This window comes from Dreissena polymorpha, chromosome 9, assembly GCF_020536995.1.
Source record: "Dreissena polymorpha isolate Duluth1 chromosome 9, UMN_Dpol_1.0, whole genome shotgun sequence".
NCBI lineage: Eukaryota > Metazoa > Mollusca > Bivalvia > Myida > Dreissenidae > Dreissena > Dreissena polymorpha.
Window position 1 is genome coordinate 58,300,774 of NC_068363.1, and position 14,822 is coordinate 58,315,595.

The 14,822-nt window shown below is 35.2% G+C and overlaps 2 protein-coding genes across 2 annotated transcripts; both read left to right on the forward strand.

Annotated features, from left to right (window-relative positions):
* The first annotated feature begins 2,957 nt into the window (after positions 1–2,957).
* Positions 2,958–3,845, forward strand: LOC127843952 (caveolin-1-like). The gene is made up of 2 exons (XM_052373858.1): positions 2,958–3,017; positions 3,522–3,845. Exons 1-2 carry the CDS (start codon positions 2,958–2,960, stop codon positions 3,843–3,845), a joined length of 384 nt encoding a protein of 127 aa, XP_052229818.1.
* Positions 3,846–13,487: 9,642 nt separating this feature from the next.
* Positions 13,488–14,352, forward strand: LOC127843950 (caveolin-1-like). Its single transcript, XM_052373856.1, has 2 exons — positions 13,488–13,547; positions 14,029–14,352. Exons 1-2 carry the CDS (start codon positions 13,488–13,490, stop codon positions 14,350–14,352), a joined length of 384 nt encoding a protein of 127 aa, XP_052229816.1.
* Positions 14,353–14,822: the final 470 nt, after the last annotated feature.

Below are 14,822 nucleotides of genomic sequence, written 5' to 3' on the forward strand. Positions count from 1 at the left end.
TAGAATATTTCTTACAGAAATTCCTTTATGCAAACAGCGCACACACAGATGAGACGCCGCATCATGCAGCGTCTCATCTGGGTCTACGCCGTTTGCCAAGGCCTTTTTTCTAGACGCTAGGCATAAATGGGTTAATGTTTCAGCGTCACAACTAGTAGCTTTTCACAGAGTTCTTCAGAAAAGCAAAATACAACATACAAACACACTCATAAATCATACCGTGAAAATCGACTCCTAAGCAAATAATATACAAGTTACTACTGCACGTGTAATCGCATGTATTTCAAAATCCTGCGCATGTTAATGTCCTTCTATTTGATTTAAAAGTATAGTTTTACTATATATAAAGAGCATAGCGTGAAGTGCGTTCAATTGATCGTCTATTGAAAATGTTGATTTATAACTTATCGTATAAATTCATACCCAGCCGCCAATTTGTCAATCATGCGGTTGAAACTACATCGAGCTGAATTACATTTAGTTAAATTTTAGTGAAGTCCATGTAAGATCACAATATAAATAATTGCAGTTAATTTATGTGAAGGGGAAAACGACAATATTCCCGCTTAATATGTACATGTATAAACATAACACTAATGATTCTCTGTTTACAATCAGATATGTATCTTGTTAAACTGTTATATTCGTTCACTCGTTAACAAAAAAAATATGCCAAGACGTATTGTTCCGATACACGCCTCCTGTGGTATACCCACCCACTTCTAGATGAATAGCCTTCTTAAAAAATGCACCTTGTAAGCACCCAGGGGTGTCTCTAGGTCGAGCGGGTCCTTGTGTTGGGATGTACTCATTAAACATGAACAACTTTTATCGTTTCATCGATTTTATTGCGTGCATGTTATTTCAATTATCTTAATAATTAATATATATCGTAAAACTAATCTATGTTGCAAAGTAGTCGCGTTCAATGTTGTCAATGGAGCCAGTTGCATTGGTTGACTTTACTTTAAATACGTGTTGAAATTCAAATAAACATTGAAGAATATTATTGCTACTTAACAAATGAATTACCATTGACACTCTTGGTTGAGTTCGACATTTTGCAAGACATTTTGGCACGTATTAATAATAATAGATGACACTTGTTGCTGGCAAGCTACTGACCCCGATTGACTGGTTTGAGCGCCTTATATAGGCATCAAGATGCTGGAACATCAGGATGCTGGAACTGAATGCTGCATTGCTTGCAGCCAATCAGATTCCAGAATGCAAAGTCAGATGCTGGAAGTACCGAGGCGGTACTTCGGTTAAACTATTACAAGAACAATAATATTGTGAACAATACTGAATCACTAATTAACATATGCCGCAATATAAATCAGCGTTTCTCATAGATAATGAAAACAATAAAACAACTACACAAAACATTTCCCAGTTATAAAGACTTTTAAAGGTTTGAGGTGTATAAAGCTCTCCAGCATCACGCCACACAAATTGTAAAATAGTGCTGCATAGGTGTGACTTTAATGGACTTAAAAATGATTCGATTGACATGTTATGCTAAATTATTATAAAAATTCCTTTATGGAGAAACATATATCATAATTTCAGCTATGACATATACAAATGTCAATGTAAACAATATATTCCTACGTCAGAGATAAAGAATGCAAATGGCGGTCAGATTCAAAATCTTAAGCGCCAGCCTAAGATGCTGGAGCAATAAAATTCCCATATTAAACAATGGATGGCTTCATTAAATATAAGCTGGATCCACATGAAATACATCAAAGAAATGGATAAGTAAAGGAAAGCTATGCTTAATATACTGTAAGTACTATTCAATTATGACAAAAGCTCTTGTATTATAATTCGGACATTACTAAGTTCGGACAGGTCCACCCAGGCTACCGGTATTACACTCTCATTACACCTCAATAGCATCGATAATGCGCAATCGTATATAGCGGTGCTTCATTTAAATTCTATGCATTACGATTTTTTAACTCTCTTAATTTGCTATATTGTTTTTAGATGTGTACACTCATATAGTTTCCGCTCAAGATTGGCTGCCTTAATCAGTTATACGGCAACGACACGTTTTGTGCGGTTATTCAAATCATGAAAGAAATCGCAACCACGGTAGCATCATTATGTATTTTCGCTCATCGAACGACACCACGTACTCGTTGACGAACCAACAAAAGCGGGGAACGAAAATTCAGCGGATCGTAACAGATAGTTACAAAGAGAGTCTGAAAATTAAAAACCGAAGAAAGGAATCGATTTGCGATTTATGATACAAAGGATTTTTTTTAAAGTAGACCGCGCCTTCACCAGCTGGCGTATCTCTTTTGGTTTTATGTGACTAAATTGTTCAATATACAACTGCATTAAAGATAGGGAAAAACTACAACAATGCATCGTCCTTTGTCGATACAAATCTGTCATTAAGTATCATTATTACTTTACAAACAGGATGGGTATCGACAATTTTCCTCATTAAGACTATTCATTCCATTATTACAATTAATAACCGCATTCAATAAATACAGTCATAATACTGCTGAATACGGGGCTTTGGATTATTTTAATATGACAATTCAAATACATGAATCTATGAGTTAAGCTTATTAAGTTAGTGAATTAAATTACTTAAAGTATTATGTCAGCTTTTACATCTTTGTCAAACAACAAGATTACAATCAGTGACTACAATTCTTTGCGACCGATTAATCGCAATCAGCGCAATCTGTCATCACCATTCAACACGCTGATTATCTCTGTCTGATCTAGTGATTAATCCTTTATACCTGACTCCCATACAGATGCTGAAGTTTATCACACACTGTGAACACTTTATTCACACTCTTGTAAAGTATCAGCTTGCAGTGGCCTGGAAGAAGGTATAAATCTCTACTTTCCATCTTCAAGTCACTGTGACCTGAAATCTCGTTGAATAAAAGATTAAACATAAAACGTTCTTACTTTCTACAATGGCCGATAAAGTTGATCTCATGAACCGCGATCCCAATCACCTGAACGATCACATCAAGGTTTGTTATATAATTTAAAATAATTTAGCGACAATCGGTATTTTTCTTTTGCTACTAGTTTACTGTAATAAACCTAATTGCATACGTAGTAAGTGATAACACATATAGTGTTGTTTTGAACTGCATATATGCTATTTTATTTAATTTTTTTTTTTTGGGGGGGGGGGAGGGGGGGGGGCTAGGATATAAGATAAATACTACATTTAACAAGAATATTGCCAAGCAATATCCCATGTCCAATACCGGCTCCACCATTGTCAGACTTTTTGACCTAGTAACACACTGAAATGACGTGCATAATGTCCATATTGCCATCTATCCATGTTTTAAGTTTCATGAACAAATATGAAGAACTTTAAAAATTATCGCAGGATCCAGAAAAATGTAACAGACACACAGACACACAGACACACAGAGCGAAAACCATAAGTCTCCTCCGGTGAAACCGGTAGGGGACAATAATAATCTAATGGTAATTTACGTTAACCTTTACTGTATTTATAGGTTCAATTCGAAGACATCCTCGCAGAACCCGAAGGAGCGCACTCGATCGACTGCGTCTGGAAGCTTGCATACACGTGCTTCTCGTGCTGGCTCGGACTCTGTTACAAGATTTCTACGCTATTGTGTGGCATCTGCATCGCCGCTGAGTGGGGCTGCGAGTTCGCATCGGTCGCCTTCTACCATGTCTGGTTCATCACACCGATGTTGAAGATGTGCGAAATGAACTGCGCCGTTTTCTCGAAGATGACTCGTACGTGGCTCTCGTGCTGCATTGAGCCGTGCTGCGAGGCCTGTGGTCAAATCTTCCACAATTTCAAGAAATAGACACTGTATAAGCATGTTGGGCGTGTATACAAAATAATTTGTTAGGTAGCTTAATTTATGATCAGCCATAATTTATAATATATTTTCATTACATGAACATATTTCATTTTTGTAGAAATAAAATTCAAATTGAATCGTATATATTGTTGTTTTGTGACTGTTCTCTCGTAATTGCAAATCAGGCAAACATCAATCTTCTAAAATTCAAAACAGTTTTTAATTGGTTTTAAATATGAAATTGAGTTAAGATTTAATATTTATTATTATTATTATTATTTCATAAATACGTATTCATTACAAATCGAGATGCATTCCAACGTTATGAACTTCAAATTCTATGAATAATAATTGAAATAAAGATGAATGTGGTTGTAAGAGCATAACAAATGGCAAATTGTTATTATAAATTATTTACCCCGCATAAAAGCGCATTTTATGTGCATAAACCGAACCACTTAAAACAGGACCTTCAAGGCTAAACGCGCTCACCTTATTTTAGCTCGATTGGTCATTGTCGACTCGGGTAATACTTAAATGTACCCGGGCAGGGAAAATATTCTAACAGATACCCTGCCAATTTAGCATGTACCCGAGTTTTATTCCCGTCAAAAATCCGATGTCGTAAAACACGCTACGGAATAATGAATTGAATTCCTTTTGAATAAAACCTGTCTCAATATTCTTTTTTTAGTATGAGATTCGATAATATAGAGGCCATTTTACAGAATATTGACATAACTAAGAACAAAATTAATATGAAAAAAAGCCGCCAATCACCAATTTCGCGTTAGAATTCCCGACAACGTTGAAGTATTTTTTCCGTACCCGGGTGCATTTAAGATAACCCGGTGTACATTTAAGAAGTACCCAAGCCGCCGATTACCAATTGAGCCTTAGTACATCTGTATATATAAAACCCTTATAAAAGCCTTCGAGTGCAATTCTCTGGGACTGATTGTCATATTAAATTTACCTAGCTGATAAATTTTTAATGATTTCTGTTGATGAAGCGAGTGTATGTGTATTTCGAAATTAATGAGGTCCTTGCCGAGCCAGACGCTACATTATGTGTGGACCCGCAGTTATCCTCGGCACTCCTAACAATTTAACATACTAGACTCTCGAAAGTTTGAACGATATTTGAATTTAAGCCGCAAGTTACAGCTATTTCGTTGTTACTAAAATATTGTTCAATTTTGACGTGGACTTTGCCTAGGTGAAACGCGAATGTACCTACCACTGCACTAGCCGGACAGCCTATTGAAGAAATTAATCCACAGGGACATTCTTATGCTTGCGATTATCACATCTTGTGAACGTGTAATCACGCCTTTCTCGTGTTATCATCTATCATGGTCAAGGTATCGGGTATATTTTCACAATCACCACCCAACATGCCAATGTGACATCTCCTCCCATTAATCCGTATCAAACCATGTGCTAATGCTCAGAAACGGTTCATAGCATGAACTATGGCAGGAAAAATTGATATAGTGAATCTTGCCACGAATAACCTGAAGGATCACATTTAGGTTTACTGAGTATATATCAGAGTTTATGTACAGGTCCTACTGGCCTCTTTACGAGGTCTTTGCAGCTCGACCTGGTTTAGGTTTACTATACAGTGTAATTTAGTATGTAGTCATCTTGTTAGTCTTAAATTAGCTTTAGTATTTATTTGTGTTGTTAATGTTACACTCAATGAATGAGCATTATTAGTAAAATTTTAATTCCAAGCCTATTTACCTTATTTAAATAACATCAATTTTAATGCATACTTTTCAAATTCATCTTTTTATTTCAATAATCCTTATTGATTGAGGTTCAATTTGAAGAAGTTCTCGCAGAACCGGAAGTAGCGCATTTACTTCATTGAGTCTGGAAGCTCGCCAACACGTGCTTCTCATGCTGGTTGAGCCTCTGTAAAAATAATTCAACGGTATTGTGTGCCATCTACATCGCCGCCGAATGGAGCTGTGAGTTCGCTGGAGTCGCCTTACTATCATGTCTGGTTCATTACCCAGATGCTGACTTTGTGTCAGATAAACTGCGCCGTTTTTACGAAATTAACGCACATCTCGTTCTGAATCGAGCCTAGCTGCGAGGCGTGTGGTCAAATCTTCCACAATTTCAATAAATATTTGCTTGATTTATATACTGTGCTGATAGGTCGGATAAATATGTTGATAATATTGATTTATTAAACTGTGTCACTCATCGGACTGCGGACGGTTCCGACGACTCCAGTCTGGAGATCGGACACATCGGCCGGCGACTAGACAATTTGTGACTGGGGCATTACACAACAATTAACTGTGATATGCTTGACTTGCTTATTAATTGCTTATTCGTACAAGTACTGTTCATATATATTCTCAATACGCTTTGTTATTAGTGCTGTTTGCTCGTTTGTTGACAATGCACTTTCTCAAACGTCTGAAATATGCAGCATGGCAAAAAATGTAAATAACGTATGGATTATTTGTATAATCCGCCATATTGTTCTCGGAAATAAACAATCGAAATATACATAACAAATAACACGCAAGGAGAAGAAATACGGATTCTCTATTCATTAATCATGATACGTCTGATTTAATAACACTTGGAATTGTAATTTTTGGGGGAAAACACGCTTTCCCGAATTGTAAATACAGCTTAAAGAGTAAGTGGTTTACAAATATGACCTCGTTGAATGTCAAAGCTTTGTTATAGTTATGACAGTGTACAGGCTTTAAGTTCTACATATGCGTTGACGCTTACAACGATATTAAACGATATATTAAATCTGGTCGTATTAATTATATTCGCTTATTTGAATGCCTACGGTTTAAAATGATATGTGGACTGCGCATGCCCAGTTAGTGTGATTGCGTTTACGGTTAAGTAAACATGACTAATTGTGTTAAATAAAACAGTTTTTACAGCATGAAACGTATCTTTAACGTGAGTAAGGTACATGTATCTGATTGAACGTAGTTTGATTACAATTGTGTTTTTGTAAACAAAATACTGAGTGCTTTCAGATTATCAACACGTTGTTGTGACATAAATTAATTGAACACTGTGGACGCAAAAAGGGTGAGTAAATACTCAAAATGGACAGAACTGCTCGTTTGGTTGCAGAAATCTAACGAAATAACAAGAAAACTTTTTATGGATGTGAATAATCAGAATTTAACTCATTCCACGAAGCAAACTGATGACGCCAGTAATGTATTATGTATCTTGGGCTAGTCAGTTAAGGGCCCGTGATGATACTAACAATCACGATTAGACTGGGTCAGAGTTTACTTGCTGTTTGTTGCTTTGTTGAACAGATTCAAAACACAGGAGGTTGTGAGCAATGTTGTTAATCATGCATTAGCGTCCAATGTCGATGCATTGTCCTTTACAGTTATGTAAGAGAAACATTTAGAATGCGGCTATTCAAAGGGATCTTTTCACGGTTTGGTAAATTGGCAAAATTCAAAATGTTGTTTTAGATTCGCACATTTTCGTTTTAGTTATGATATTTGTGAGGAAACAGTATTACTGAACATAAACCATGGTCTAATATAGCTATTATATTTAAAAACCTAAAAATTATAAAACGTTGTAACGCGAAACGATTGAATAATTTGGAGAGTTATGTTGTTGTCGTTTTGTGAAACTACGAAGAATACACATATAATGCATAAAATACTTCAACCAATATGCTTGGCAGAATAGCCGAGCGGGCTTATGCTTTTTTTACACCAGGACTCCGGGGGTCACTGGTTCGAGTCCAGCTGCGGCTACTTTTTTTTTCCTTTTTTAAATTTTATTCTTGATTTTTTACTGGAGCTTTTAAGATCCAATGTTTACATTTATCAATATAAAGCATTTAATGACTTATTTCAAAACATGCCAAAAACTGTGAAAAGGCCCCTTAAACGACCTTTAAATTCTGAAAGCTAAGTGACTGTACAATTGAAACAACTTGTTTGAGGATTTTTTTCGCCATCGGCTGGATCCAAAGACAAAACACTTCGAAATATTGAGGCTTCGAATAAGAAATATGCTAGTATATAAGCGAAAAGTGCGAGTGGTTTCGAATACATGACAGATGTAGTATGCCATACAAGTATTGAGGCATGTACACTTCAACACCGTTATTTCGAAGTCGTCGGGACCGTTAAAAAAACTTCGGATTAACGATAATTCGAAATAAACATTTGACAGACGACTTCTGAGGATTCTGTAATAATAAAACGTTGTGGAACTCGCATGGTTCAGTTAAACGCTACTATTAATAGTTGTTTACTTAAAAAAAGTAAACTAGTCAGATTGCAATAGATTTCTACTTGTAACAAACGAAGGAATAAAACGATTCTTGTTCTTCTTTTTATGTTTTCTCTAAGTACAGAACATATTAAATATAATGAATATGCGCTAATTATCTGAACATATAAAATATAACGAATATCTCAAATTATCAGACCATATAAAATATAAGGAATAGCACAAATTGTCATACATGTAAATACAGACGAATACATTTTTTGGAAATGAATTAACGGATTAAAAAACCGTAACAAACGGTAAAAGAAAGTAACAAACGGGGGAATATAACAATTCTTATTCTTGTTTTTATTTTTCTCTATTTACAGAACATATTAAATAAAACGAATAGCACAAATTATCAGACATACATACATATGAATACATTTTCGGAAATTAATTAACCTTTTTTTTAATAACACGCAATGTCTCTCTGAACACCGGCGGTCGCGCAGACGACAAAGGTGATATTATCGGCTTTTGACGCGCCACGACAAAGGTGTGAAATTACGCTCAGTATTTTGCAGTTTTGACTTCGGATTAAAGATTGATAATTAGGTGCGAATTATAGTGTTGGGACCGACAGAATAACTTCGAATTAACGATTTCTTCGGTTTAACGAAGTTCGGATTAACAATGAAATTTTACATTAAACAAAGAAGAACCAATATCGGGACCCGAAAAATACTTCGAAATAACGGTGACTTCGGATTATCGGTGTTCGAAATAACGGTGTTGAAGTGTAGTGCCTAGTAATGATCGACTTTTATCTAAGGACATGTTGGGTGTCAAAACATTTGATACGACTGCGATGTAATGTAAACCGATAATGGGGTGTAGTTTATAATGGAACACGTTTTGGTGAGAATGGACGGAAGAAGAATAAGGATACCATATCAATATCTTAGAAATGTTTTCTTTTCATATGATAGAAAGGTAGTCAACCAAAAAACATGACAGTGTTGTTGTTTTTTTCTGACAGCATAACAGCTGTCTGTTATGTTAACTATATACTAGTACGAGAAATAACATCTCTGAAATGCAATGAAATTATTTGATTAATACTTTCGTTAGAAACACTTTTCACTTTTGATTTAACGAATGGCTTGTGAAGCGTAGCAACAAGCTGTCTGGCAGCGAATACAGTACCGCTATTTGATTGGTTGAAAATGCAACTGTAGGAACTACGCATTTGCAAAGGTTCTTAAATTTACACAGTATTGCGTAATTTAAAATCCATGCACATATTATAAGTTATTTCTTTCGCAAATGAGTATTTGAAAATGGAAAATGTGTAAATTTGATATTGACGTGTAAGGGTTTAATGAACATAGTTGAAGTTATTTGAAAATCGGGACAATATACAAAAAGTTTGTTAGTGATATATCGATGCTATTTTATTACAGAATACCAGAAAATATAATTCCTTTTGCAAGATACAATGCTTATATTCCTGTACATATTGTTATCAATTTTAAAAATAATATTCAGTAAGAAAATAAACTAGACCGATTCTTTATTACAAAATAACTCTGTGTTGAAATGGCTTCCTAACTGCAGTATTGAACTAGAGGTGTTGTATCGAACAACTGTTGTTGATAATCCGGTGACACATGCTCTGTTGACTAATGGCGTTGACATGGTGATTCAAGCAGAAATGAATACGGATCAATATAATCTGGATATCTAATAGATGCATAATGCATTATTAAAAAAACGGAAACTTCATCTCTGTACCTGGCAATGCAAACCGCCTAAATAGGTATCCGATTCTACGTAAATTACGTATTTGCAGTGTGGTAAAATAAAAAAGTTGCAATTTATGCATGCACAGAGCAGGTAACAACACTACTATATAATGAACTTAAGATTTATTTATTTATGAAAAAAAAGTATAATGAATTTTGCTTAAAATTATACGTGTTGCTAAGATCGACTCGATCATATCGAAATTTGTGACGTTGCTATGTAAAAAAAATATATAAGTATGGTTGTTGATTTATTTCAAGAGTACAACAAGCTTTTTAATCGTCTACCTTCAAGTATACTTGTTTACACGCGAAACATGGTTTTTGAAGAACGAGGTTTAAATGACACAAGACGATGCTGATGAGCACGACAAATATTTACAGCCTCTTCTAGATGTATAGCCTGTGGCGTTTGTAACGCAAGAGGAAGTAAAAAACTAGCGACGATAAGATGGAGTTACATATCGAGAAAAGTCGTTAAACGACATCAATGTATATTGTAGGAACAGAGAATACGCAAATAGATGTACACGATAGATGATTTAACCCATTTATGCCTAGTGGACTCTCCCATCCTTCTAAATTGGATCAATTTGTTTCCAAAATTAGGGATGTCAAGTATATTTATTTCTATATTTAGAATATTTCTTACAGAAATTCCTTTAAGCAAACAGCGCACACACAGATGGGACGCCGCATCATGCAGCGTCTCATCTGGGTCTACGCCGTTTGCCAAGGCCTTTTTTCTAGACGCTAGGCATAAATGGGTTAATGTTTCAGCGTCACAACCAGTAGCTTTTCACAGAGTTCTTCAGAAAAGCAAAATACAACATACAAACAACACTCATAAATCATACCGTGAAAATCGACTCCTAAGCAAATAATATACAAGTTACTACTGCACGTGTAATCGCATGTATTTCAAAATCCTGCGCATGTTAATGTCCTTCTATTTGATTTAAAAGTATAGTTTTACTATATATAAAGAGCATAGCGTGAAGTGCGTTCAATTGATCGTCTATTGAAAATGTTGATTTATAACTTATCGTATAAATTCATATCCTGCCGCCAATTTGTCAATCATGCGGTTGAAACTACATCGAGCTGAATTACATTTAGTTAAATTTTAATGAAGTCCATGTAAGATCACAATATAAATAATTGCAGTTAATTTATGTGAATGGGAAAACGACAATATTCCCGCTTAATATGTACATGTATAAACATAACACTAATGATTCTCTGTTTTCAATCAGATATGTATCTTGTTACACTGTTATATTGGTTCACTCGTTAACAAAAAAATATGCCCAGACGTATTGTTCCGATACACGCCTCCTGTGGTATACCCACCCACTTCTAGATGAATAGCCTTCTTAAAAAAATGCACCTTGTAAGCACCCAGGGGTGTCTCTAGGTCGAGCGGGTCCTTGTGTTGGGATGTTCTCATCAAACATGAACAACTTTTATCGTTTCATTGATTTTATTGCGTGCATGTTATTTCAATTATCTTAATAATTAATATATATCGTAAAACTAATCTATGTTGCAAAGTAGTCGCGTTCAATGTTGTCAATGGAGCCAGTTGTATTGGTTGACTTTACTTTAAATACGTGTTGAAATTCAAATAAACATTGAAGAATATTATTGCTACTTAACAAATGAATTACCATTGACACTCTTGGTTGAGTTCGACATTTTGCAAGACATTTTGGCACGTATTAATTATAATAGATGACACTTGTTGCTGGCAAGCTACTGACCCTGATTGACTGGTTTGAGCGCCTTATATAGGCATCAAGATGCTGGAACATCAGGATGCTGGAACTGAATGCTGCATTGCTTGCAGCCAATCAGATTCCAGAATGCAAAGTCAGATGCTGGAAGTACCGAGGCGGTACTTCGGTTAAACTATTACAAGAACAATAATATTGTGAACAATACTGAATCACTAATTAACATATGCCGCAATATAAATCAGCGTTTCTCATAGATAATGAAAACAATAAAACAACTACACAAAACATTTCCCAGTTATAAAGACTTTTAAAGGTTTGAGGTGTATAAAGCTCTCCAGCATCACGCCACACAAATTGTAAAATAGTGCTGCATTGGTGTGACTTTAATGGACTTAAAAATGATTCGATTGACATGTTATGCAAAATTATTATAAGAATTACTAAATGGAGAAACACATATCATAATTTCAGCTATGACATATACAAATGTCAATGTAAACAATATATTCCTACGTCAGAGATAAAGAATGCAAATGGCGGTCAGATTCAAAATCTTAAGCGCCAGCCTAAGATGCTGGAGCAATAAAATTCCCATATTAAACAATGGATGGCTTCATTAAATATAAGCTGGATCCACATGAAATACATCAAAGAAATGGATAAGTAAAGGAAAGCTATGCTTAATATACTGTAAGTACTATTCAATTATGACAAAAGCTCTTGTATTATAATTCGGACATTACTAAGTTCGGACAGGTCCACCCAGACTACCGGTATTACACTCTCATTACACCTCAATAGCATCGATAATGCGCAATCGTATATAGCGGTGCTTCATTTAAATTCTATGCATTACGATTTTTTAACTCTCTTAATTTGCTATATTGTTTTTAGATGTGTACACTCATATAGTTTCAGCTCAAGATTGGCTGCCTTAATCAGTTATACGGCAACGACACGTTTTGTGCGGTTATTCAAATCATGAAAGAAATCGCAACCACGGTAGCATCATTATGTATTTTCGCTCATCGAACGACACCACGTACTCGTTGACGAACCAACAAAAGCGGGGAACGAAAATTCAGCGGATCGTAACAGATAGTTACAAAGAGTCTGAAAATTAAAAACCGAAGAAAGGAATCGATTTGCGATTTATGATACAAAGGATTTTTTTTTAAGTAGACCGCGCCTTCACCAGCTGGCGTATCTCTTTTGGTTTTATGTGACTAAATTGTTCAATATACAACTGCATTAAAGATAGGGAAAAACTACAACAATGCATCGTCCTTTGTCGATACAAATCTGTCATTAAGTATCATTATTACTTTACAAACGGGATGGGTATCGACAATTTTCCTCATTAAGACTATTCATTCCATTATTACAATTAATAATCGCATTCAATAAATACAGTCATAATACTGCTGAATACGGGGCTTTGGATTATTTTAATATGACAATTCAAATACATGAATCTATGAGTTAAGCTTATTAAGTTAGTGAATTAAATTACTTAAAATATTATGTCAGCTTTTACATCTTTGTCAAACAACAAGATTACAATCAGTGACTACAATTCTTTGCGACCGATTAATCGCAGTCAGCGCAATCTGTCATCACCATTCAACACGCTGATTATCTCTATCTGATCTAGTGATTAATCCTTTATACCTGACTCCCATACTAATGCTGAAGTTTATCACACACTGTGAACATTTATTCATACTCTTGTAAAGTATCAGCTTGCAGTGGTCTGGAAGAAGGTATAAATCTCTACTTCCCATCTTCAAGTCACAGTGACCTGAAATCTTGTCGAAGCAAAGATTTTACATTAATTGTTCTGACTTTATACCATGGCCGACAAAGTTGATCTCATGAACCGCGATCCCAATCACCTGAACGATCACATCAAGGTTTGTTATATAATTTAAAATAATTTAGCGACAATCGTTATTTTTCTTTTGCTACTAGTTTACTGTAATAAACCTAATTGCATACGTAGTAATTGATAACACATTATAGTGTTGTTTTGAACTGCATATATGCTATTTTATTTTATTTTTTTTTGGGGGGGGGGGGCTAGGATATAAGATAAATACTACATTTAACAAGAATATTGCCAAGCAATATATGTCCCATACCGGCTCCACCATTGTCAGACTTTTTGACCTAGTAACACACTGAAATGACGTGCATAATGTCCATATTGCCATCTATCCATGTTTTAAGTTTCATGAAAAAATATGAAGAACTTTAAAAGTTATCGCAGGATCCCGAAAAATGTAATAGACACACAGACACACAGAGCGAAAACCATAAGTCTCCTCCGGTGAAACCGGTAGGGGACAATAATAATCTAATGGTAAATTACGTTAACCTTTACAGTATTTATAGGTTCAATTCGAAGACGTCCTCGCAGAACCCGAAGGAGCGCACTCGATCGACTGCGTCTGGAAGCTTGCATACACGTGCTTCTCGTGCTGGCTCGGACTCTGTTACAAGATTTCTACGCTATTGTGTGGCATCTGCATCGCCGCTGAGTGGGGCTGCGAGTTCGCATCGGTTGCCTTCTACCATGTCTGGTTCATCACACCGATGTTGAAGATGTGCGAGATGAACTGCGCCGTTTTCTCGAAGATGACTCGTACGTGGCTCTCGTGCTGCATTGAGCCGTGCTGCGAGGCCTGTGGTCAAATCTTCCACAATTTCAAGAAATAGACACTGTATAAGCATGTTGGGCGTGTATACAAAATAATTTGTAGCTTAATTTATGATCAGCCATAATTTATAATATATTTTCATTACATGAACATATTTCATTTTTGTAGAAATAAAATTCAAATTGAATCGTATATATTGTTGTTTTATGACTGTTCTCTCGTGTTTGCAAATCATGCAAACATCAATCTTCTAAAATTCAAAATTGTTTTTAATTGGTTTTAAATATGAAATTGAGTTATGATTTAATATTTATTATTATTATTATTTCATAAATACGTATTCATTACAAATCGAGATGTATTCCAACGTTATGAACTTCAAATACTATGAATAATAATTGAAATAAAGATGAATGTGGTTGTAAGAGCATAACAAATGGCAAATTGTTATTATAAATTATTTACCCCGCATAAAAGCGCATTTTATGTGCATAAACCGAACCACTTAAAACAGGACCTTCAAGGCTA